This window comes from Monodelphis domestica, chromosome 2 (assembly GCF_027887165.1).
Source record: "Monodelphis domestica isolate mMonDom1 chromosome 2, mMonDom1.pri, whole genome shotgun sequence".
Classification (NCBI taxonomy): domain Eukaryota; kingdom Metazoa; phylum Chordata; class Mammalia; order Didelphimorphia; family Didelphidae; genus Monodelphis; species Monodelphis domestica.
Genome location: NC_077228.1, coordinates 74,586,425 through 74,613,893, shown reverse-complemented (window position 1 = coordinate 74,613,893; position 27,469 = coordinate 74,586,425). Strand labels below are relative to the sequence as shown.

The 27,469-nt window shown below is 34.1% G+C and overlaps 1 protein-coding gene across 6 annotated transcripts in view; it reads right to left on the bottom strand.

Moving 5' to 3' along the window:
* The window catches only part of RASAL2 (RAS protein activator like 2), a 374,103-nt gene that overhangs the window by 149,134 nt on the left and 197,500 nt on the right, over positions 1–27,469 (bottom strand). Inside the window, exon 1 of one of the 6 annotated variants that reach the window (XM_056814133.1) lies at positions 2,144–5,256. The exons of 4 other annotated variants lie outside the window; for them this stretch is intronic. In XM_056814133.1, coding sequence (XP_056670111.1) covers positions 2,144–2,156 — 13 coding nt within the window. In that variant the 5' untranslated portion in view covers positions 2,157–5,256. Of the gene's footprint in view, positions 1–2,143; positions 5,257–27,469 lie in introns of those variants that run through there. One more of the 6 variants, XM_007480870.3, reaches the window with a different exon arrangement.

The window sequence follows — 27,469 nt, the reverse complement described above, 5'->3', positions numbered from 1 at the left end:
AATAGTGCACAAGTATACCCATTTAGTAGATGCCAGATGAAAAATGAGAGAAAATCCAGATCCTATGTAAGTGCTACATGCATATTCCTAAACTGTATTAAGTAGCACATCTTCATTCTTTGTAGCCATTATCTTCTTATAAAGAGCATGCTTAATTAATGGAATTCTACTATAACATAAAGTCTCTTGTTTCATTTTAGGTGGTGGATTCACTTTGAAAGTAGATTTCCAGTAGCTAGAAGCAGTAATGAAATTTCCCCTTCCTAATTACTGCTCATCCTACAGTGTTGTTTTAAGAGTCACAGTAGTATTTATTATACAAAGACAATCAAAACTAAAATAATCAGGTCGTGCTTTGATACAACAGGACAACATCCTCTCCCAATACTTAAAGTCAAAAAAAGCTGATTTATTTTCAGAAGTTGTAAAAAGTCACACCAGATAACACTGATTATACTGATACTAGAATAGTATGGACTCTTTATTCTCCCCAATGAATCATCTCCAGAAAACTGAAAAGAATATGAACTATACTTAGAAACCAAATGAAAATGTATGAAGACAGATGCCCATTGTTGTGGTTCTTGAATTTGCAAGACTCACTAAGTATTCTGTGAATTACCTGGGACCTAGTTAGTGCTTATAGAAACAAAATTAGAAATGATATAACACTGTAAGATTTCATGGGCCAACTAAAGATGAAATAAAAATTGTAAAAAGAAATTCAACCCTCTCCCCTCTCCAAAAAGAAAGTAATGGGAAAACTTAAAATGTAAATGTAAAAATGCTATAAAGTATTTACTGACTCGAATTTAGCAAGTTTATTTTAAAAAACATTTACAAGCTTTTCAAAAAGTAATATCCATGGGAAAGTTTTAACCTTAAGAGGTGGATATTCAGAGGATAACATAACCAGGTGCTTCTTTGTATCAAAACAAGATTCTATACAATTGTCTCAAATTAAAATATAATTCTCTTTTCTCTCTTTAGACAAGAGGCAAAAAAATGATCTAGTAATAGCCGAAAATCAGGGGTCAATAAGGATTTGTCATCTTTTGCATAAATAAGATTTTAATGCAGGTTAAAGTTACATTTGAATTTCTCCCAGATGATGTTTGCTATCTCTGTAGAAAACGAATTATAAGAAACATGTTTTTAAAATTAGGAGGCATAAAAGCTGATGGCAGACAATGTGATGTTCTATAAAGTATACTAGAAAAGAAGGCAAAGGAAGTAGGTTTTCATACTCAACTAATTAGCTACATTTAACTGAGCATACCACCTAAACTCCTGCCTCAGTTTTCTAATTTGAAATGAGTGGGTTGAGTTAGATGATCTTTATGGTCCCTTTTATCTTCAAAACGTTATGATTTGATGAATTAAATTTTGTCCTGTGATCTGATGGCATTATGAACTAAAAATCTAAAGCAGTAACAAGTAAACAATATTCTTTTTTCTTATATCTCTCCTTTAAATGCTCTCAACTTTCCCAAGAGTCCTAACCTGTTGAATATTCTAAGTCACTGATTTATCATGTTCCAACTTGGTTCAAGCAAAGCCAGTGTAATTTTATTCTGATGGCTGGACAACTGCCAGCTGCTTATTGCATATTTAGTCATTCTCAGAGGGAACAATAATGTCCTCCTTCACCTGGAAAGAGTATACCTTTATTCAGCCATTCAGAAGCTTATATGGAAATGACCTATCTTCCCACATAGAAAGCTTCTGGGGAAATTCAAGGTATTAAAACACAAACACACAAACAGAGATACACACACCCCCTCAGGGTATTAAAGGAACATGAAAATCTCAAACATTAATGCATTGTTTTTAATAATTGCTAGGCTCTTCCTTTGACACTTTCACGCTTAATTTTATTCCTGGAAAGATAAAGGCATACCATTCAAGCACACACTTCCTGTCAGCTGACAGTTATGGAGACAACCTCAGACAAAGAGAAAGAAGAGTATAGAAAAACATAAATGTACATAGTCTTTGGATACAGAAAGCCACATTTTCTTTTGAGTGCCACAAATATCTCAAAGTCTTAAATGTAATTCCTTCTCTGCTCTAACTAGAGCGAACTCTGTGAGTAGGCTATTTCTTTCCTATATTTACATGGTTTACATCACAGGGATCTTACCTGGGGTCTGCATTCTGGAAAGTTGCCGGTACCTCTACCATGCTCTTACTACCATGCCGGTCTGAAACTCATAACACTCCCTGTGCAGCATCCAGACTTTCCTGGCTTTCTCTGTGCCTCAGATACTTTGGAATGCAGAAAAGCCAGCACCAAAGCCAGTCAAACCCAATTCTTTCTTTTCGGTCCTCTTGCTAGGCAGAGTTAAACAATAGCCATTCTGCCTTTACTGGCTCACTCTGTGTCTGAGTGCACTGGGTGCATGCAGTTTTCCCTGGGAACAGAAATGTGATTTACCAGGATAGGCACTTCATTTTTCTGTCCCAAGGGGTGGGAGGAGTGGATATGTGCATGTGTATTTTAAAGAGTGAATTTTAAAAAAGCAAGGTCACAATCTGGATAATTTAAATTATTTTTTAAAAACTAAATACAATCTGGCATTTTTCAGGCTTGTAGGCTTCGTGTGCACATAAAACTTTTCAAAGAAGTACCAGGTAAAGATTCCAACAGCCAATTCACGTACACATGAAGCTGGAGGCTTCGCTTTCCTTTTTTTAGCCTTTTCTTTCTTTTTTTCTTTTCTTTTCTGTTCTGTATGTGTGTCCTTGTCCATGTACCATTGAAAAATATTTTTAAAATAATTTTTGATGAGAAAAATGAAAATAGCTACAAAACTCCTATAACTTATTATGATACTTATCAGTGTCACAGTATTTAAATTTTACTTTAAAAAGTAACATGCTCCCTTTTAATCAGTAGCTTCTTTCTTCCATTAAAACTGAAAATGAAAAATAATACAAGATCAATTTTGCAAAAATGACTGCTCAGTAACTATTTTAATTTATTTTAAAATCAGTCTACTTTCTAGACTTCTCTCTACTCCCTCCCCCAATATTTAGAAAAGGGGGGAAGGTAGCAAATATTCCAGGTTTAATTGCTGATAATAATCTAATATGTTATATGGTGGAGCTGAGGTTAGCATACCAAGATTGAATACTAAGAAATCTACACTTTGTATTCTACTAGATCCCACCTACCACTTTTGGCACTAGAACAGATGACACAGGAATGGTATCACAAGAAATAAATATCTAAAGGCAAAAAATATATATAATTTTGGAGAGCAGGTTTTTTTCTCTTCTATAGTTTTAGATGCTTTCAACTTTTTTTCTGTTAGTTATTTGTGTCAATCTTCTTCCTTTAATGTCACTGGCTTTCATGTCCTTCCTTTTAGTGTATTATTTTTCTAGTTTAAATGGGTTTTTCCTTTACCTCCTTTAGATTTTCCCTATCAATTTATCCTATATCCCCAAAAGATGAAAACTCATACGGGCCTGGGGATGCAGGAACCTTAGATAAAACTTATCTAGAATAGAATTAATTGAATAGATCACACCATGACAAATATAAATTGAAAACAACGTAGTCTCTTCTCATTAGAGGTATGAAGCTTCACTTATTATTACTAGTTACAAACAATTTTACATTATGCAAAGTTCATTGCAATGAGTTTTATTATTCTCAAAAGAATTTCATCAAATAGGCCAAGAGAATTATCTAATTAGGAGATCAACTAGAAAGCATTAATATCTGTGCTGGGGATACAAAGATAAAAGTGAGGCAGTCCTTGCCTTCAAGGACCTTACCTTACAAGATAGATAATATCAAAAATGTAAATAATATATGTGTGTGTATATATGCATATATGTATGTGTGTATATGCACACACACACATATATTTATATAAAATCAAATACAAAATTATTTCAAGGAGGTGACAGCAGTAACTACTAGGGGAATCAGGAGAGGCCTACTGAAGAAGGTAGTACTTCGGTTGAGACTCAAAGATGACCAGATACTCCAAAATGCAAGGGTAAAGTACAGAATTCTAAGCATGGAGGAATGTGTCACTGTAGCCCCCAGTAGTGAGAATACGCCCCAATAAAATCAGGTAGGAATTGCAAAGTACATATTCTACTCCCCAGGATAAGAAAAGCAAACTTTCCTCCTTCCCCAAATACTAGATGTCTAACCAAGAAAATAATAATACAGGAGTTCTGGGAGAAGAACATACAAAACTGGGTTATACATTGATATGTTATCTGTGATTTATTATCCTACAGAAAACACTGCTTACAGCCACTAAGGCAATCTACATCCATTATTTCCATCTTGTAAATCATTACTAACCATTGTCCTTACAAAAAGCTTACCTAATCCCTTAGCCTATGTCATTTTCCCTATAAAGTATGTATCCTAACTCAATAAATTTTGTCACTGCCCAGCAAGAGGATGTCTGCCTGTTTCCTCTGTCAGTCTGTTGGTTTGGCCCTCCTGTAATCCCAAAGATCATTTTTCTTATCTCAGTTTGATGACCCACAAATAATTCGTTGAGCAGAACTTGACATGTCGCCAGTCTGTTAAGAGCTATAAATGACTGGGAAATTAAAAAAAAATTGTCCTACAAGCAACTGGGAACCACTGAAACTTCTTGAGTCAGGAGAGTTAAATGGTGCTACCTGCTTTAACCATAAGACACCCCATCTCCCAGCTCTGTGCATTTTTATTGACTGTTTTCAATGCCTAAAATTATCTCCCTCCCTCATCTCTAACTACTGACTTTCTTCAAGTCACAGCTAAAATTCAGCCTTTTCTAAGAAGTCTTCCCTGATTCCCATAACACTACTTCATTCTCTGAGATCATCTCCATTGTTCCCCAAACATAGCTTGTTTATCCATAGTTGTCTACATGCTGTCTCCCCACCTTTATACCCATATGAGACTAAGAATTACTTAAGAAGAGGGGCTACTTTTGCCTTTCTTTGTATCTCCCACCTGGGATATAGGAAGAACTTAATAAATGTTTGTTGACCAAACTTGATTAGGTTACATGGAATTAAAGATTTTAAGCACCTGCACAACCATAAATCATGAAGACCTAGAATGGAATAGACTAAATCTTATATAAATCAGTATTTATAAAAGTGTAATTATTTGAATATGATAAACTGTTGGATATCATTAATCTGTGAGTAACCACAGAGTTATGAACCTGGAAAGCTATGCTTATAAATGTGTATGTTTGTTAAATATTTGAAGACTCTTGCTAAGTATTAAATTTTGTAAAATGATTTTTTACAAAGATATTATCTACTTCATTGTTTCACTCTTTCTAGATGATATTCTTGCATTTTGTGGTTGCATGTATTATATATAAACATTTATATATATATATATAATAAGATCTATACTTTAGGAATAGTAACTTGGAAGCATATGGAAGATGGGCTGAAAAAAGAAGTTGAATGCAGTGTAAAGATTGGATTTAGCTATTTCCTGTTTGTAACAATGAACGTACTTAGTTTAACAAAATCAGGAATGTCTTGGGAACTTTAAATTACTCCAACCTACTTAGACATAATTTAGGGGAAGATAAAATTGTAATCTCCTGATTGAACAATAAAGGTACTTAACTCTTACCTTATAGTGAAGCTAGAACTTTAAGTTAAGACTATTTTAAGTATCTTAATACAAAAAGATATCAAGTAACTACAAAGATTAAATTAATCACAAAAAGGTCAAGTAACTAACAAAAGGAGAACTTAACAAAGTGTTAGTAACTCTAAAGATATAATCTAATCAAAAGAAGATGAGAACTAAAAGTATGGGAAGTCCTGGAGAAAAGCCTTTGATGTGATTGGAAGACATGAAAATTTAGAGGAAGAGACACACGGGTGAAAGATCTATATATTTGGATCACTTCCTCTCTCTGGCACCTTTTACGGCAGACAATTGGCTGATAGCAGTGTGCTGGCCTTTTGGCATCTTAGCATGGCTACAAGCTATTGTTTGGTTTGGTGGTGAGTTTCTGGCTGAGTTTCCCTCCTTTATTTTTCCAACTTTATCCCCTTAGAAGCCTCTAATCTTCTTCGGAAACCTAGAGGAGGGAATTGCAAACTCCCCCTGGCACAGGCCAGGCAGGAGGAATCATATATCCTCTTCCCTCCATCTCCTTAAATTCCTTTCCTCTATATTAATTAAATTACAATAAATTTCCAGACTGACTTGGGAATTTTATTTGGGATTTTCCCCAGCGACCAATTAAATTTAGATTTTAAGTCACAACCCTAAAATTATCTTGACAGTCAAGGAGACCAGGAAGGCTATTATGATAGCCCTGGTAAAAGGAGATCAGAGCCTAAACTAGGTGAGTGGTTCTATGAACAGAGAGGTGATGGACACTAGAGATGTGGAAGCTGAATTGATAAGATTTGGAAACTGACTGGATACAAGATATTAGGGAGAATGAAGAGTTGAAGAGGAGATTTGGGTTGTGAATGTGACCAGAAGACAAGAAGAATGATAGTGCCCTCAACAGACAATGAGAAAGTTGTAGGAGAGGAGGGTGGTAAGAAGTTTAATTTAGAATACATTAAATTTATGATGCCTATAGGATAAAGGACACAGAAGTAATTAGTGACTCCATTCTTCAATGAGTGTTTAGTTAATTACTGTCCTTTGAAGGATGATGCTTACCAAATTGTTTGAAACTAAATATCACAGTTTCAAAATGTAGATCTATGTTTCCCTGACATTGGTTTAGGGAAATAAAGTTCCCAGGTTGCTTATAGGCAATTCCACAAATGTTAAATGAAACTAAACAGAATAGCAATTTCAAAGTTTGATTTCCATTTTATTCAAAATGTAGCTTAAGAGTATTTAATAGACATGACCCCCAACATATACTCAAGGCTCCTAATATTTACTGCTTGCTACTTGTTTCTAAAAGGGATGGAATTAATTTTTTTTCTTTAACTATGAGAGAAGTTGGCAAAGCACAGTGAAAATAAAATATTAGGTTGGTGATAAGAAGAACTGAGTCTGGATCCTGGTTCTGTCACATGCTATCTGTATAAACTTGGATAAATTGCTTAGTTTCTCTGAGCTTCAATTTTCCTATTTGCAAAATAAGGGGATTAGATGAAAGAAGTCGAAGTTTCCTTACAGCACTGACTTCCAAAATTCTATAAATGATTCATATAGCTAAGAATGTAAAACTTAAGGAATGTAGGTGGTTCTTCATTCTTCTCTTTAAAAATGTCACAATGGAATTTGAAATTTATCACAACTATTCCCCTCATGGGGCTAAGGAGAGATAGTAAACCCTCACATAACCAAAGCATTCCAATAGAAATCCATCACGCCAAAGGATGTGCCATTCATTTAAATATACTATCTTTGTGGTAAATAATATTTTATCCTTGTTTATACTATATGCAATATGGCTCATATAGAGTGAGCCAGTAAAAGAAGAGTAGCTATTTAGATGATCTTCCGCTCTATAAATTGGGTCTGGAATTCTAATGTAGCATTCTTCCCACTGCATTCCTTGTAAGCTTGATCCTGGAAAATAAAATCATTGTCTCTATAATAATCTCGACTCCAAATTCACCCACTTAGTTATGTCATTAAAAGAGTGCTTTCTATAAAACTTGGCATACTGATGCAACCAAAGTATACAAAACACATGTGCCCATGAATACACACACACACACACACACACACACGCACACGCACACACACACAAATTTGATTATTGTATTAAGATAATTCCCTGCCAGAGATTTTCAGAAAAATGGAAAGGATATTGACTATGCTTAGGAATTACAATGAAATAAAGGGAGAAAAATATCTACTGCCATAGTTTGTAAGACTACAACACAGCACCTCCAGCTAAGATGGCCACAGAGTAGAAGTAAGGGTCTTCCTCTGCTCACCACTTACCAATATAAAATGCCTCAAAAGGACAAAAAATAAAGTCAGAGGAGCGGGTGCAGCCTTGAAGGTAAGCAGGGTGTGGGCATTTCCATGCTATAAAGGGGTAAAATTACTCCTACTAAAGCACGAGCTGAATCACCCCTCACCTATACTACCTTCCATTCCAGAGTCAGAGCAAGTGTAGGGTAATCTCTAGGTTCTTGGGGGGGGGTAATGGGGGGGAAGGCTGGTTGAGGACACCAAATACTTATCCCAGGGAACAGATATGGGAAACCAGAAGGCTGAGGAACATGAAGATTGGGTGCAGAGAAAGGGCAGAGAGGGGCTGCACACAGCAGATACAGTGGAAACTGAAAAATAGCCTCAGGGCAAAAACTGCTCTATAGCTCAATACACAGAGACCTGCCTACCCTCTTCACCCAGACTCCTGACTGGGAAGGGAAGAAAAAAACTAACAAAACAATGGCCACCAACACCGAAGAATTACAATCTACAAGTACCAAAAATGACAATGATGAGACATCCTTTCAAAACCTATGGGATGCAGCCAAAGCAGTACTCAGGGGGAAATTTATATCCTTGAGTTCATATATTAACAAATTAAGAAGGGCAGAGGTCAATGAATTGGGCATGCAAATTAAAAACTAGAAAGTGAACAAATTAAAAATCCTCAGATGAAGACTAAATTAGAGATCCTAAAACTCAAAGGAGAAATTAATAAAATTGAAAGTCAAAGAACTATTGATTTAATAAATAAGACTAGAAGCTGGTACTTTGAAAACACAAATAAAATAGACAAAGTACTAGTCAGTCTAATTAAAAAAAAGGAAAGAAATAAACCAAATTGACAGTATCCAAGATGAAAAAGGAGACCTCACCTCTAATGAAGAGGAAATTAAGGCAATCATTAAAAACTACTATGCCCAATTATATGGCAACAAATATGGCAATCTAGGTGATATGGATGAATACTTACAAAAATATAAATTGCCTAGACTAAAAGAGGAAGAAATAAATTACCTTAACAGCCCCATTTCAGAAAAAGAAATTGAACAAGCCATCAAAGAACTCCCTAAGAAAAAATCCCCAGGTCTAGATGGATTCACAAATGAATTCTATCAAACATTCAAAGAACAACTAATCCCAATATTAAACAAACTATTTAACAGAATAAGCCAAGAAGGAGTTCTACCAAATTCATTCTACGACACAAACATGGTACTGATCTCAAAGCCAGGCAGGTCAAAAACAGAGAAAGAAAACTATAGACCAATCTCCCTAATGAATATAGATGCAAAAATCCTAAATAGGATACTAGCAAAAAGACTCCAGCAAGTCATCACAAGGGTCATCCACTATGACCAGGCAGGATTCATACCAGGAATGCAAGGATGGTTCAATATTAAGAAAATCATCCATATAATTGACCATATTAACAAGCAAAGTGACAAAAATCACATGATTATCTCAATAGATGCAGAAAAAGTCTTTGATAAAATACAACACCCATTCCTATTGAAAACACTAGAAAGTATAGGAATAGAAGGGCCTTTCCTAAAAATAATAAACAGTATATATCTAAAACCATCAGCAAACATCATCTGCAATGGGGATAAACTAGAAGCCTTTCCAATAAGATCAGGAGTAAAACAAGGATGCCCATTATCACCTCTATTATTTAACATTGTACTAGAAACACTAGCAGTAGCAATTAGAGAAGAAAAAGAAATTGAAGGTATTAAAATTGGCAATGAGGAGACCAAGCTATCACTCTTTGCAGATGATATGATGGTTTACTTAAGGAATCCTAAAGAATCAACCAAAAAATTACTCGAAATAATCAACAACTTTAGCAAAGTTGCAGGATACAAAATAAACCCACATAAGTCATCAGCATTTCCATATATCTCTAACCCATTTCAGCAGCAAGAATTAGAAAGCGAAATACCATTCAAAATCACCCTAGACAATATAAAATACTTAGGAATCTATCTGCCGAGACAAACACAGAAACTATATGAACACAACTACAAAACACTTTCCACACAGCTAAAACTAGATCTAAACAATTGGAAAAACATTGATTGCTCATGGGTGGGACGAACTAACATAATAAAAATGACAATCCTACCCAAATTAATTTACTTATTTAGTGCCATACCCATTGAACTCCCAAAAAACTTCTTTACTGAATTAGAGAAAACCATAACTAATTTCATTTGGAAAAACAAAAGATCAAGGATATCCAGGGAAATCATGAAAAAAAAAATGCAAAGGAAGGAGGACTTGTAGTCCCAGATCTCAAACTATACTATAAAGTAGTGGTTATCAAAACAATTTGGTACTGGCTAAGAGACAGAAAGGAGGATCAGTGGAATAGACTTGGCGTAAATGATCTCAGCAAGACAGTTTATGACAAACCCAAAGACCCCAGCTTTTGGGACAAAAATCCATTATTTGATAAAAACTGCTGGGAAAATTGGAAGACAGTGTGGGAGAGATTAGGTTTGTATCAACACCTCACACCCTACACCAAGATAAATTCAGAATGGGTGAATGACTTGAACATAAAGAAGGAAACTATAAGTAAATTAGGTGAACACAGAATAGTATACCTGTTAGACTTTTGGGAAGGGAAAGATTTTAAAACCAAGCAAGACTTAGAAAGAGTCACAAAATGTAAAATAAATAATTTTGACTACATCAAATTAAAAAGGTTTTGTAGAAACAAAACCAATGTAACTAAAATCAGAAGGGTAGCAACAAATTGGGAAACAATCTTCATCAAAACCTCTGACAAAGGTTTAATTACTCAAATTTACAAAGAGCTAAATCAATTGCACAAAAAATCAAGCTATTTTCCAATTGATAAATGGGCAAGGGACATGAACAGGCAGTTCTCAGCCAAAGAAATCAAAACTATTAATAAGCACATGAAAAAGTGTTCTACATCTCTTATAATCAGAGAGATGCAAATCAAAACAACTCTGAGGTATCACCTCACACCTAGCAGATTGGCTAACATAACAGCTATGGAAAGTAATGAATGCTGGAGGGGATGTGGCAAAGTAGGGACACTAATTCATTGCTGGTGGAGTTGTGAATTGATCCAACCATTCTGGAGAGCAATTTGGAACTATGCCCAAAGGGTGATAAAAGACTGTCTGCCCTTTGATCCAGCCATAGCACTACTGGGCTTGTACCCTAAAGAGATAATAAGGAAAAAGACTTGTACAAGAATATTCATAGCTGCACTCTTTGTGGTGGCCAAAAATGGGAAAATGAGGGGATGCCCTTCAACTGGGGAATGGCTGAACAAATTGTGGTATATGTTGGTGATGGAATACTATTGTGCTAAAAGGAAAATAAAGTGGAGGAATTTCATGGAGACTGGAACAACCTCCAGGAAGTGATGCAGAGTGAAAGGAGCAGAACCAGGAAAACAATCGAAGGTAATGGACTTCTCCATTAGTGGCAATGCAGTGTCCCTGAACAATCTGCAGGGATCTAAAAAACACTATCCACAAGCAGAGGATAAACTGTGGGAGTAAAAACACCGATGAAAAGCAACTGCTTGACTACAGGGATGGAGGGGATATGACTGAGGAGAGACTCTAAATGAACACTCTAATGCAAATACCAACAACATGGAAATGGGTTTGAATCAAGAACACATGTGATACCCAGTGGAATTGTGCATGGGCTATGGGAGAGGTGGTGGGAGGGAGAGGAGGGAAGAAAAGAAAATGATCTTTGTTTCCAATGAATAATGTTTGGAAATGACCAAATTAAAAAAAAAAAGAAGAAGAATAAAGTGAAAAAGAAAACAAAACAATATGGTACTGTCTAAGAGACAGAAGGGAGAATCAGTGAAATAGACTTGGGGTAAATGACCTCAGCAAGATAGTGTATGATAAACCCAAGGATCCCAGCTTTAGGAACAAAAACCCATTATGTTTCAAAAACTGCTGGGATAATTGTAAAACAGTATGGGAGATAATAGGTTTAGGTCAACGTCTCATGCCCTACATGTATAAGGATAATTTTAGGGTTGTGATCTAATCTAAATTAATTTAGAAACCAGAGAAAATCCCAAATAAAATACCCAAGTCAGTTTGGAAATTTATGGTGATTTTAATTAATATAGAGGGAAGGAATTATGGAGAAGAGAAAGAAGAGGGTATAGGATTTCTCCTGCCTGGCCTATGCCAGAGGGAGTTCAAAGACCTCTGCCACAAGGTCTTTGGAGAAGATTAGAGGCTTTTCTAAGAGGATAGTGTTTGGAAGGTAAAGGAGAAAAGAATCAGCCTAAACTCCGAGAGAGCTCAGTGAAGATGCCTCATCTGAAGTAGGCTACTCTGCTTCTCCCAGTACAGTATCAAGGAAAACTCACTGCCAAAACCGGGCAATAGCTGCCACCATGCCAAGATGCCGAAATGCTCAGCAAGCTGCTGCCAGAGCCACCTCTCCAATAAAAGAGGCCAGAGAGAGGAAGTGATGTGAAATATATAGATGGTTTTTACATCACTTTCCTGCATCTCACATGTACCAATAGTAGCTTAAGCTTGACTTAGGACAGCCCAGGGCTTTGTCAGTTGTTTCTGATTTGTCATTTGCTAGCATGTCTGTAATAGGCCATCCTCCTAAATACTTAATCCTTAAGTATGGGTGTAGACATTCCTGTTTTTGTTAGACTAAGTAGGGTGGAGTAATCTATGCTTCACACATGTAATCATGGAAAAATCTTCTAAATTAATTAATTAAATAAGATTTTTTAAAAAGACTACAACACAAGTTACTCTCAAACTCAGAAATCATATTGTGGAGTGGTACAGATGAGATTAGTAGAGAGAAATGGAACTGGAATTTATATAAGGTCACAGTTGACCCAGATCCATATCCCCCAATTTTTGTAGATTAGAAAAGATAAAAAATATAAGGAAACATTTCCTCAAAATAAACAGATATAAAAACTTTAGTCATTGGAACATTTTTGTTTATGATGCATATGTGAATATACATATAGACTTATGAAGCCAAGAGATAAACAAACAAACCAGATAGCTCTCTCATTGGTTAGCCAAGGACTTAACGTATTTTGCATAAGTGAATGAATAATGAAGGAATAAAGAATGATGATATGTTTGATGGATGTTTCAAAGTTCTGGTCAAGCAGTCCACATTTTCAGTTTTAAGTAAAGATGCTTGAATGGATTGCATTCCTCTTCACTGTTCTGGTAAGCACAATGACAGTAGATAACATGAAAATACTATTTTTTACCTTTGTCTATCAGTCTAATCTGAAGGGATTTAAACTTAAATATTGCAGAATTATGCTTCTAGAAAATTATGACTTCTATCACTGTTAGCTTTTTGCTCAGATATCAAAACAAAACTCACGTAAAACTTTCTCTTTAAACATCAGTCAACAGCTAGTAATATTTAATTGGCCAGAACTCCTTCCTAATGGATATTATCTCTGAAGATACTCTTGGAAGCCAGGCAGTTCAAAATGGTATTCAATAATCAATTTTCTTGGCTGGCAGATTGATCCTTAAATAATTATCTTTTTGTAGTCTTGTTGATTTTTCCTTTAGGTTAATTTGCAGACATAATCAAAATTGTAGTATATGCTTTCTATGCGACATAGACAATTCAACAGAAGTTAAGAGTAAAAACAGTGGCTGATTTATTTTCTAACAAATTTTAAACTTGTGAATTACTTTTTTTTAAAAATCCATTTTGATAAATAATTATATTACAGCCACTTTCTGGCATACTGCTGATTCAAAAACATATATGCTTTGTATGCAAAATATAACTGCATGCAGCTGAAGTCTAGATCACTGATGTTCTATTATCTCCTTATAGTTATATGCCACCACTTAAAATTAAATAGAGAATAAGGAAATAAAGGAAACATAGAGCCAAAAGTAGTCTTAGGAGGAAGCATCCTAGAATACCAAAAAATTAGTTATACAAAGGTGGAATAAAAGAAACTGACAATCCATACTGTAGATGAATTAGGGAATAGAAGAAATAGAGGTGAAGATCTGTGTAAAGTATTGCAGATTGGTCAAAGCAGAACCAAGAGTAAAAGTAATTACTACAACTATACAAATGAAGAGAACTTTACACAATAACAAAATGAACAAAAATTAAAGTGACACTCATTCAAAAACATATGTATATTTTCTTTTAAAATATAAATTAGGTATCCCATAGTGGCAATTACTATTTTACATTATTGTGCTTTAAAAAGTTTTTCACTATTCTATACTGTACATGATTCAACTGAAGAAAATTGAGATTTTGAAAATGTGTCAAAATAAGGTGTGTCACTTTTTCAAAGAGCTGATTGCTTAAAACTTAGAATGTATTTTCTTATTGGGTCAAGGAAGTTCATTCCCTCCCCCTCCTCAGTAGCTTGACCTGTCCATCAAACATTCCAGACATAATACAGTTAAGCCAAGTTTGCGTCCCTGTACATGCTGTACGTCAATAAAAGTCAAGGCTTTGGGCTTGAGAGGAGGGAGAATTGAGAAGAGAACAAAGAAGGAAGAGGTTGGGAACAGAGCAGGCAGGTGAAGGGAAGGAGAAAGAGACTTGCAGGTTAGGGACTATGTGGTCAGGTTACTTAGAGGAATAATTGTCTACCCTTTCTAATAAACTTTATAAAATATATATCTGGGTAGAAATATTATTTCAATTCTTATACTATTAAAGTTATGTTATCATTGGTGGTTAAGTTCACAAATCAGACTAGAAAACCTATTAAACTCTGTATTTATCTGAAAATTTGCTTACTGTGAAGCCATTATTATCATTTTGTGATAAATGAGGGAAGGTCTAAATTCTAAAATAGTTGGTTCACAAACAGGAAGCACATTTTCAGAATTAATGGTTCAACATTAAAGATGCACAAATGCCTTAGTTGCCTTTCCTGTCAGCAGCAGTTCAATGGGGATATGGATTATGAATTTAAATTAAGATTATCAATGCCTGTGTAAAAAACTTCAGTAAGGAGATCAAACTAACCCTCTGCAAAAAATGCCACTAACAGTTTCCTTATTTAAAGAATAATCCCTCTACAATTACATCTTTATGAATGCATTTGACTTTTTAAAACACAAAAAATATGCTAGCCACAAGTAAAGATTTAATTCTTAGTGAAGAAATAGCTGAAAATTAACCATATGAGACTTACCTAAGTATTCTTCTGCTTACACCTCCAAGATTAATCAAGTAGTATAATATTTGTACTGGTCTCAAAAGTCCAATATCTGTATTCTATTTTATAGTACCTGGCATACCATAGAAATAATAAAAGCTCTATTTTAGAGAGGAATTATTTTTCAAAGTTCCTTAGGATGTTAACTTTCTCCCTTATATTGAGCTAAGTGAATTGCTCAAGTGACAGCTAGTAAATAGAAAGGTGAATGGGAAGACAGGAAAAACTGAGTTCGAATCCTGCCTCAAAACTTATTTGCCATGTGATTCTGGGCGAGTCACTTAATGTCTGCCAGTTTCAGTTTCCTCCTATGAAAAATAGGAATACTCATAGGGTTGTGAGAAGGATCAAACAAGAAAATATTTGCAAAATGCTTTGGAAAGCACTATATGAATGTTAGTTATAATAATGATGTTGATGTATTGGACTATGAACATTAATTCATAGATTACTGCTATTTATTTGTCTAAACAGCAAATAAGTTAAAAAAGAAAACAGTTTTTAAATGATTAAAGTGTTCCTACTAATTTTGGAAAACAATCATTTAAAAAGTTCCTAGAATTCATAATTCTAGTATAATGGATAGGCTGCTTTTCTGATAACTGGAGTATCAAAATCTGTGATCTGGAGATACCTGCATACTCCTTTGTATTTCTGTGGTCAAAGTAGATATATAAAAAGCATTATTTTCTCAGCATATTCTCTCACAAGTGTCATGAGAGTATCCATTGCTGACTTACAATGCAAGTTTGTCAAACCAGACAAACATAATCAGGTTACGGCCTAGAGAACTAATCATATACAAAATAAAAAACAAGTCACACTTGTCAATTCATAGTCAAATGCTGAGCTGTAGTCTTGCAAAGTGTAAACATGCCTCGGAAACATGAATGCTATATTCAGATATTAATTTACTGTGTATTTTGAAAGTAAGCCAACTCTTCCTACCCATCATGAGAGATCATATATTTTCTCTCTTGGCAATCAACATGCTCTTTCAGCCTACTACTGGTTAGACTAAGACAATAACTATCAGTGCCAATGAACAACTTGAAAATCTTCTTTGAAGAATGTGTTTGGGTTAGGATGACAATATAGTCTCAAGACAAAAAGAACAACAAATACAAAAAGAGAGATGCGATTCCCAATACAACCTGTATCAAAAGTTGAAGTGAGTTTTTAAGCTATTAAAAGTTTAAAACTATACTCAGATTTTTGGGAAATCCGACATTTGAAAGATTATGCACTACTGCTCTCATTAAATCGCTGTTCAACCTTGGAGGTTACTTGACTTAAACTGACAAATTTTCCCTATGCAGAAACTTGGCCTTGGATAAGGAAGGACTATGGAAAAAAATACTCTCTTCTGCTTTTTGCTCACATTTAAAAACTGAATGATATATATGATAATTTTAAAATGTTACAATAGGGAATAATAAAAGTGAAATATTGCTTAATTCATTGAGGTCTAATATTCCTACAAAAGCAAACAGGAGATTAAATGAGATCAGAGGGATTAAATAAGAGATAACTTTAGCAAGGTATTTGGCCCTCTCTCATGGTGTCTTTGTTTACAAGACTAAGAAATACAGACTGGATAAAAAGACAGGTAGATTTGTAGTAGAATTTGTAGAATATTGTAGTAGAATTTGTACTAATATTTGTAGAATATTAATTAATTGATGGTCAGAAGAAAGTATTCTTTAATGGTTTGCAACAGAACTCAATCCCCAGTCCTGTTCTATTCAATATTCACAACTTGAACACAGATATTTAATGCAAGCTTACTGAATATGTAGGTGATCAAAAAGGAAAAAAAGAAAAGGTAATCTTCTTAGACAAAAGAATAATAGCCCCAAAAGATTTACTTAGGCTAGAACAAGAAGTGAAATCTAAAAAGATGAAATTGCAATAGGATAAATGTAAATAATTATACTTAAGGATAAAAAAAATCACCTATATCAGTGATAACAAACCTTTTAGAGATTGTGTGCTACCTCACCCTCCCCAGAGACCACATGCCATGCTATACCCTGCCCTGCTCACCCCACCTCCTCCCTTAAACCACACAAGGGATGGAGAAAGCACTCCTATTGGGCTGCTGAGCAGAGGGGAAGGGTGATGTTAAAAAATGTCATCAGGCACAGTGGAAAGAGGAAAGGGAGCATCTCTACCTGAGTCACTCCAACTTCCTAATGATAAACCAGAGTGGGGGGTGGGGTGGGGGTGGGAGTGGCCACAGAGACAATGCTATGTGCCATCTTTGATATGCGTGCTATAGGTTTGCCAACACTGACCTGTATTATAGGACTGGGAAACAAGGTAAGATAGTGTGAAAAGATTTGGACATTATAATTGATTGCAAATTTAGTATAAGCAAATAATCAGATTCAGCTGCCAAAAAGGCTAATGAAATCTTAGGCTATGTGAAATATACTCACTATAGCAATGGAAATGATAACCAATCTGAATTCTTTGTTGTAATGTTATATTTAGTTTAGGGACCACATTTTAAAAGGCAAATTAACAAATGACAGATTATCAATGAGAAAGGGTAACAAAATCATGAGGGAACTTGAGATTATACTGTAAGATGACTGAAAGAAAGAATATAGGATAGTTAGCCTGGAGAATAGTTTTAGAGTCACCACAAAAGCTGTCTTCAGTTATCTGAAAGGAAGGAACTGAATTTTTCTACATGTCACTAGAGGGCAGAACTAAAATCAAGAAATAGAAGAAGTAAAGAAGTATAAGGACTAACAATTAGAGCTATCTATTAACAATAGTGGCTGTCTTGTAAGGTAGGGAACTTTGTTGAAAATATTCAAACAGAGGCTGGATAACCATTTAGTCAAAGATTTTATTACAGAAAGGATCTAAGTTTCAGATAAGAATAAACTGGAAGAACTCTGAAGACTTGGAACAATGTATATTTAAGTATAGTTTTACTGTAAATAATTTCTAGCGTAATAGGCTTTTCCCCCCTTTCCTGATAAATTTAATTAATTTTAAAAGGGAAAAAGAGAAAAATATTCAGTTTGTAGTATTCTTAGAAAAGAATACTCAATAAGGATACAACATGGAATGAATTAAAATATAAGGAGTCTTTTGACCAAAGACCAACTGAAGTATATGGAGATATAAGCTATGTTTTCTGCTCCTTCCAGATCATAGGCATTGTTACAATTCATGATCCTGAAAGAGTAAAACTATATTTCCTATTTTATTAGTCTCTATTATGGTTTGTATAATTTTGTCTGTTTATGTATGATTATGCATATGTGGCATATTTCTCTTTTCTTTTTTAAACTAATGTTAAATATGGAAAAATCTTCCCAAATTTAGTAAGATCCTACTATAAAACAGAATTTGAATTATGTCCTTTACACATAGTAGATATTAAATAAATGTTTGTGGAAGTGATGCACAGATATGAAATTCTATCTCTTAAAAACACCAGAAATTTAAAAAATTAAGAAATCCTAACTTGCAGGAAAATTCAGAATTTTCTTTTTTTTTAAAAATCATCCCAAATAAGCCTAGTTATTAAGATGATATATCATTTTCACTGACAAACCATAAAATAGGAAACTCTTTTGGAAATTTGTTTCTGTAAGAGATAATATTATGTGAATAATTTATGGATACTTAGAACTGTCTGCAGTATCTCTCATAATTCTGCTGTCAGAAATTCAGTAGGAAAAGAACATGAAAGCAAGCCTGAGAAGGAAAAATAAAGATGATTGTTAATATTGTCAATAAACCCCCCCAAAACATAGTATTTTTCCCCTTAAAAAAAGTTCACTCCTATTCCATTAACATTTCCTTTCTTTCTTTGCTGAATATATACCTTAATATAGGTTGGTGCATTGCAGATCCCTTCTCATACCAGGTCCCACAAACCATTATTTTCTGTGATTTTACAAGATGTTTTCCTGTCCCACTCCCCAAGTAAAAACTTTTAATTCTTTTCTCAGGAAATTTCATATATTCACTCTACAACTGAGACTATAATCCATGGATACTATGAAAAACTTTTTGTGATGGGTTTTTTGTCACAAAGTATTATCTTCTAAAAACATTGCAAGAGCACTAAGTAGCTTCAATTGTTCCTGTAACAAAGAAAATTACAAATAAGAAACTGCAAATCCTGTGCTCCAACCCTATATCTTTTTAATGTTCTATCTTCAGCCAAGTTACCTGAAAGAAGGGTGTTTCTGTGAAATGATCATTCCTCAGTCAATAGTGTTGGATAGCAGCTCACAGGCATGCCTGGATATACATTCCAAAGAGCTGTAAAACTAAATATTACTTTAGAAGGATTCTGTCAATATGTGAACCTCACCCCTTTGGTCTGATTCAATAAAATGGTATTAAGGTAGAATTTCTAAAGAGCTTAGAAAGTCAGCTGAAAACAATGTAGTATAGAACTAGCACTGTAATAAACCTGTGTCTAAGTTTTAGGACTTGCCAACTTGCATACTAAATTATAATAAAATTATATTTAGCCTCCCCTATAAATGACCCTGGGTACTTGGAGAACTCAAAAAACAAATAGGTAGGAAGGGAAAGAAGTAGACTTCAAGCTGAAGCACAACCAATTCAATACAACAAACATTTTCTCAATGCCTCCAATGTTTACGGCTTAATAGCAAAATGTTGGAAATAAATTATTTGCTTGATTCCTGGGGATGTGTTGACTGATACATGTATGTGATGGAATATTCTTATACTATAGAGAATGACAAATCTAAAAAATTCAAAAAATACAGTAAGAATTATAAAAAGTGTTGAAAAGCAGATACATAAGTACAACTATGTAAATGAAGATAACGTTAAAACAACAAAATTATACATAAGTGGTACAGAGTCCTTTGAGGCTCTTGCCTGGTCCCTCTTTTCTCTCTGTTTCTCCCTTTCTCTCATGTTTCCTTCCTAATTTTTTGTCTTATAAATCAGCCACCATATCTAGGCAGATGATCCTCATATCAGTTTATCCCCTCTTAAACCCTATCCTAACTGTGGATATCTTGGACCAGATGTCTTATAAACATCTTAAACTTAACATGACCAAAACTGAACTCATCTTTCCCCCATTAAATAACCTCACTGATATCCCTACAGCTTGTAGAGTTACTACTATCCTCTCAGGCATTCAGACTGTGACATAAGTGTAATCTTCAACTCTTCATTCCTCCACATCTCCAATATAGAATTAGTTGTCAAGTGCAGTCATTAATACCTTTGTAACATCTTTTGTGAATATTCCCTTCTCTCCTCTGACACACACTGCCAACCACTCTGGTGCACATCCTCACCATCTCAGACCAGGACTTTTTAAAACTTTTTTAAACCTTACCTTCCATCTTAGAATTGGTTCTAAGGCAGAAGAGTGCTAAGGGCTGGTCAAGTGACTTGCCTAGGGTCACACAGCTAGGAAGTGTCAGACCTTGATTATTGAAAGAGCCTGTGGGGCTGGTCTCTCTGCAGCAAGTCTCTTCCCTGATGCACTATGTCCTCCACTCAGCTACCAAACTGATACCATCAATTTCAGTGACTTTCTATTCCTTCTAGAATCAAATATTTAAAAAAAAAACCCTCTGGTTTTTGTAAACATGTCTATAACCTAGCTCCCTCCTACCTTACCAGTCTTCTTATACCCTATATGCTCACACTCTATTCTACTTCCTACACCATATACACACTAATTTAGTGACACTGGTCTGTTTGCATCAAGACATTTATTTCATCTTCTAATTTTATGGATTTTCACTGTTATTCAGTCTTTTTTTAGTCTATGTGACCCAATTTAGGGTTTTCTAGCAAAAATATGTGGTTTGTCATTTCCTTCTCCAATTCATTTTACAAATAAGGAAACTGAGGCAAATAGGGTTATGTGACTTGACCAGTGTCACATTGCAATTAAGTATCTGGGCCTGAATTTTATACTCATGTTCTTACTCCAACCCCAGTGCTCTACTCACTGCACTATCTAGCTGCCAATCTATTGGGGAACGGCTAAAACAAAGTGTTGCATGAATGTAATGGAATGTTACTATGCCATAAGATCAATATGTTGAATACAGTGAAGAATGGAAGGAAAACTATATATGCTATATCCACAACAATATAAATGCAAAGAATCTCCATAAAACAATAAAAAGTGAATGGTCTAAGATTATAAAAAGAACAAGCATGGCCCCAGAGAAGAACTGAGACAAACTCTGACTTGGTTTATAGATATGTAACATAGTATTTATTTTCAGACTTTTTCTTTTTACTGGTTTTGATGAATTTGTTTGTCTTCCCCTTTTTTCTTCTTAAAAAATATTCTTTAGTATATGGGATGATACTCTCAGAGGGGAATACGCATTTATAGAGAACAAAAAATATTTGAAAATTTATTTTAAATATTAAAAATAGATTATATTACTCAAAGAGTCTAGCACTTGAGGGATAGGGTAGGATGGTAAAGAAAGGACCACTAGCAAGGAGGACCTATTTAAGATGAGTATGAATAAATTTGGTGACTTTCTGGTGACAATAGAATCACTATATAACTGCCAGTTTTTTTTTAAATAATAATTTTAAAAATTGAATAGAAAAATGTATCCCAAATTGTGGCATCTAAGACTCCAACAATCTTTTAAAATACATTCTTTAGTATCAGTATTAAATAGTGAGCAAATGGGAAAGGTTCATTTGTTGACAAAATACTTTCAATTCTATAAGAAATATGATGGAATTAATTCTTTAACTTTGTACCTCCTATAAAAGAAACTTATTATTTCTATTTCATCTTTAGGATCACTATTCTTTTGAAATATATAAGCTATTATTCTTTAGATAAATCAGAAATTCTAAAGCTTTTAATAAATTGCTAGTGTCAAAGTATGCACTAATTCTATTCTAGGTGGACATATTATTTTAGTATAATTATAGTAAAGTAGTTAGTATTTGATTACCTAGTGAACTTGATGGCCAAGAATTAGGCATATGCCAGGACTGGCTTACAGACAAATATGTGTGATTGGTTTTCATTAACCACAGTTGTCCATCTAGGTCTAAACACGTTTATGTACATTTTGATTCCTCCCTTAGCATATTCACTCCTTAAAGCCAGGGGCCATTTTCACTCTTTATTTGTGTTCCCAGTGCTTAGTGCACATGATAAGTGCTCAATAGATTCTTGTTTAGTAATAAAGAGATGCTTACTTTCTGATCTAACAGCATCCTTGTTGGAAACCATCTCATCTCCTCCCTAGGACAAAAAGACATCTACTTATCTGTATACAATTTCTTTGTTCAATATTTTATCTGGCTTTGGAATGCTGTTTAGTGTCCATTTCACTATCTTAATACAACTGTTAACAATATACCTAGAACTATATACCATGCTTGCTTCCATCTGTTTCCCTTTTTATTTTCAATAATATTCAAAGTTTTACTTCATTGAATTTGATCATTTAGTTAATAGTAATCACTTCTCTGATTCTCCTTCCTTTTTAAAGCAGCAGATTTTTAAAAACATTGACAACATACTGCTCTGATCGTAGTAAGCAAAAATATCCAGGAAATTTTTAAGTGTGAAAATGCACATAAAGATCTTCATCTTCTCAGGGTTATCAAGGATCACTATTTTCTTGTGTCTTTGATTTGCTTCAAAATCTGTATGTACAATTCAACCCAATAACACTTATCCCCATATGCCTTCACCTTATATTTTAAAGATTTTTATACTACCTTAAAATATTTTTATCTGACATTATTTGTATAGAAAGTGTTTTATAATTATGTTCATACAGTTCCTGGGTTTGTCTTGACGGGCGTACTCCTGAGCCTTTTATATTGTCTCTTTTTGCAGGGCTTTGTTGGTGAAATATACAAATGTTGATGATTTATTTGAGATTTTTATTTCCTTTTGCTTTGCTAAAATTGTTTCAAGTAGCATTTTAGTTGAATTTCTAGGATTCTCTGTCCTATTTACCTATGTTCTATAATATACCATCATAATGTCTACAAAAAAGTTTTATTTCCTATTGCCTATTCTAATTTCTTTGACTTTTTTTCTTCGCTTTTTGCTATTTCTAGTACAAGACTGAATAATGATCATGGGCCAAAGATCCTTCTTTCACTCCTAATCTTTTTGGGAAGGCTTCTAGCTTATTCTTGTTACAGATAATACCTATAGATAGTTTTAAGTGGATGCTTCTTATCATGTTAAGGAAAAGGGATTTCTGCATCAAGATATTGTTCCTTTAATGTTTCTGTTTTCTGCTTCTGACAGTAATCCACATGCTATAAAGGGAGTAGCAAAACTATCTAACTTTCAAGACCAGTAAAAAGACTGCTAAGCAAGCAGGATACTATAATATTAAGCACACACACAGACACACACACACACACACACACACACAGACACACACACACACACAGCATGCTAATATTGCAATCCAGTAAAACTGAAGATAGGTAGAGAAAATTAGGCAAAGAAATGAAAGCAAAGAAAGAAAATTGTGAAAAAGACAATTAACAGCTAGGTAGAAGAGGTACAAAAATACTGAAGAAAACAACAAAAAATAGAATTGGCCAATTGGAAAAAGAGGTACAGAAATTTATTGATGCAAATAACTCTTTAAAAAAGCAGGAAAAAACTCTTAGAAAAACTCTTTTAAAAGACCAAAAGCAAAAATGAGGTATGAAAGCTACCAGAAGAAAATAATTCCTTGAAATTGGAATTGTGTAAGTGGAAGCTAATGACTCCATAAAACATCAAGAAAAATTTTTTTAAAAATCAAAAGAATGAAAAAAATAGAAAATGTGAAATAACTCATTGAGCAAACTGATCTAGAAAACAGGCTGAAAAGAAATAATTTTGAATTATTGAGTTACCAGAAAGCAATAAACATAGAAAGAGACTAGACATCATATTTCAGGAAATAGTCAAAGAAAACTACCCTGCAGACTCAAACCAGAGAGTAAGATAGAAATTAAAAGAATTCATCAAATTCACTACCTGAAAGAGACCCACAAATAATAACACCCAGGAATAATATAGCCAAATTCCAGAACTTCTAGGTAAAGATAAAATATTTTAAGAAAAAAAAAGAAATAATTTAAATATCCTGGAATAACAGTCAGGATCACACAAGATTTAGCAGCTACTACATTAATGGAGTGGAGGGCTTACAATATGATATAGAAAGCTAAAAAGGAGAGGAAGAGAATGAGAGAAAAGAGATTTGATCAAAAGAAAGGAAGAATATGATCAGAAGCAAAGTAGACTTAAAGTAAAGAAAAGTAAAGTAAAGCAGACTTTAAAGAAAGGTTAAAAAGAGAGAAAGGATAAGTGAGAGGAAATAGGATGGTGTTAAATTAACATTTAGTAATCATAATTGTGAATGTAAATAAGATGAATTCACCTATAAACCAGAAGCAGAGAGGAGAATAGATCAGAAACCAGAATCTATCAATATATTATTTACAAGAAACATACCCAGAATTAAAATGAGGGGCTGGAGCCGAATTTATTATGCTTCAATTGAAGTAAAAATGGCAGGGAGAAGTAATCATGATCTCAGGCAAAGCAAAAGCAAAAATAGATCTAATATAAAAAGATAAGTTGGGGGCAGCTGGGTAGCTCAGTGGATTGAGAGCCAGTCCTAGAGATGGGAGGTCCTAGGTTCAAATCTGACCTCAGACACTTCCCAGCTGTGTGACCCTGGGCAAGTCACTTAACCCCCATTGCCTAGCCCTTACCACTCTTCTGCCTTGGAACCACTACATAGTATTGATTCCAAGATGGAATGTAAGGGTTATATTAAAAAAAAAAAAAGATAAGTAGGGAAATTACATTTTGATAAAAAGAACCATGGTCAGTGAAGTAATATCAATATAAAAATATATAACCAAATGTCATAGTATCCAAATTCTTAAAGGTAAAGTTAAGTGAAAATTGACTATGTATTAGGACATTAAAATTTTCCTCACAAACAAATGAAGAAAAACAGAAAGATTAAATAAACACTTTTCAAAATCATAATGAAATAAAAATTACATTTTGATAAAGGGCTGGGAAAGCATAGATTAATATCTAATTAAAAACTAAATAATCTAATTATAAAGAAAGAGTGGGTCAAAGACCAAATCTTAAAAATGATCAATAATTTCATTCAAGAAAATGACAATGAGACAATATTCCAAAATTTGTGGGATACAGTCAAACTAGTACTTACAAGAATATTTCCTTTTCTAAATGTTTATATCAATAAAAGAGGAAAGATTGAGCATGTGACTAAAAAAAAAAACTAGAGAAAGGATGAATTAAAAATTATCAATTAGATATCAAAACATAAATCCTTAAAAAAAAATCAAAGAAGAGATAAATAAAATTGAAGGTAAACAGAAAAACAAATCACTGACCTCACAAATAAAATCAGGAGCTAGTTTTATGGAAAAAAATAAGTCATTGGCTAATTTAATTTTTTAAAAGATCAAATTACTAATATCAAAAATGAAAAGGATGAATGCATTATCAATGAAGATGAAATTAAAGCAATTAGTAGTTCCTTCCTGAATTATATGACAATAAAATTGATAATCTAAATTAAATAGATGAATCTTTACAAAAATATAAACTGCCCATATTAACAGAAAATGAAATATAATATTTAAATAATCCTATATTAGAAAAAGCAATTGAACAAGCCATCAGTGAGTCCCCTAAAGAAAAAAAAAACAACAAATGCAAGGTCAGATGGATTCACAAATTCAACGAAATATTTAAGGAGCTAATTCTGATTCTATATACACTATGTAAAAAATTTGAAAAAATAGATAAAGGAGGCTTGCCAAATTATTTTAATGACAGAAATAGGATTTTATGACTGTAACAAACTTAACCAGGGAGAGCAAAAACAAGAGAAAGAAATCTAGAGGCTAATTTCCTCAATGAATATGGATGCAAAAATTTTAAATAAAATACTAGTAATAAGACCATTGTAATATATCACAAAGATTACATTATGACCAGGTGAAATTGATACCAGGAATGCCAGGTTGCTTCAATATTAGGAACACTATGAGCATGATTGACTATATTTCTATTTAAAAAGCAACAAAAATCATAGGATTATCTCAATAGAAACAAATAAGTTTTCTGATAAAATACCCATTTCTATTTTTTTAAATATTTCTGTTAAAAATACTATAAAACATAGGAATCTTAAAATGATAAATAGCATTCATTTAAAACCAAGAGGAAGCATTATCTGTAACAGCGATAAACTTGAAGCCTTGTAAAGATTAAAATTTTGGGGAGACTGAGGCAGGTAGAAATTAGTTTCTCTCTGCAATGAGTATTATATTTTTATGAGGTTTATTGAAGATTAAAATATAAAGAAAACACAAGTAAGAAAAGCATGTGTCTAGGCCCAGAGAGCCTATTCATGACCTCTCACATCTTGCCTGCTAGGTGGAGAGCCACTTGTGCTCTGAAACGGAAGTAAAAAGAGGTCCGAGCCTATTCACAACCAGGTTTAAATACCCCATCTTGCTCTCGGCCCAGGTGAGAATTCAGTGAGATTAGAGGGCATTCTGGGGAAGTGGAGCAAGGGCTTCTGGGGATTGAAGTCCTGGATTCGAGTTTATTTTTACAGCCTTTCTAGTAAGATCAGGAGTGAAGCAAGGATGACTGTTATGACCAATATTTTTCAATAATACACACATGCATGAAAGACTAAAAATAGGCAATAATGAAACAAAATTCTTTGCAGTGTTGAAGAGGCATGCATGCAAAGCACAGAAAAAACTGAGGATGGATCATCTGTCAGTCAAAAGGAACATTCCACTTGGAATGTTCCAGAAAAGACAGTTGAAGCCAAGCCAGGCTGAACTGGGCCAAGAGGCTGGAGGACTGAGGCTTCGGGCTTTGGCTGGTGTGGCTGATAGTGGTGAAGAACCTATTTGTACCTCTGAGACTGATCTGGCTGAGATGAAGGAAAGAAGAACCTATTTGTACCCCTGTGACTGATCTGGCTGATTGACAGAGAAAGAGGAAGACAGTTGTCCTCATATTTCTCTGACTGACTGTTTCACAGTTGTGACAGAAGTTGCCATATTCTCAATATCCTCCAACCTTAGGCAACCTATAGAGAATAGGGAAAACCCAATCCCGCTTACCTTGTCCTCCATCTTTTCCTGTCTTCCCCAAATAAACCCTTACTTGAGAAATCAAGAGAAAAGAGTATTTCCTCTGAGATCTCATAGCTCAGAGAAGAAAAGAGAGGAGAGGAAGGGAGATTGGAAGAGGGAGGAAGTGG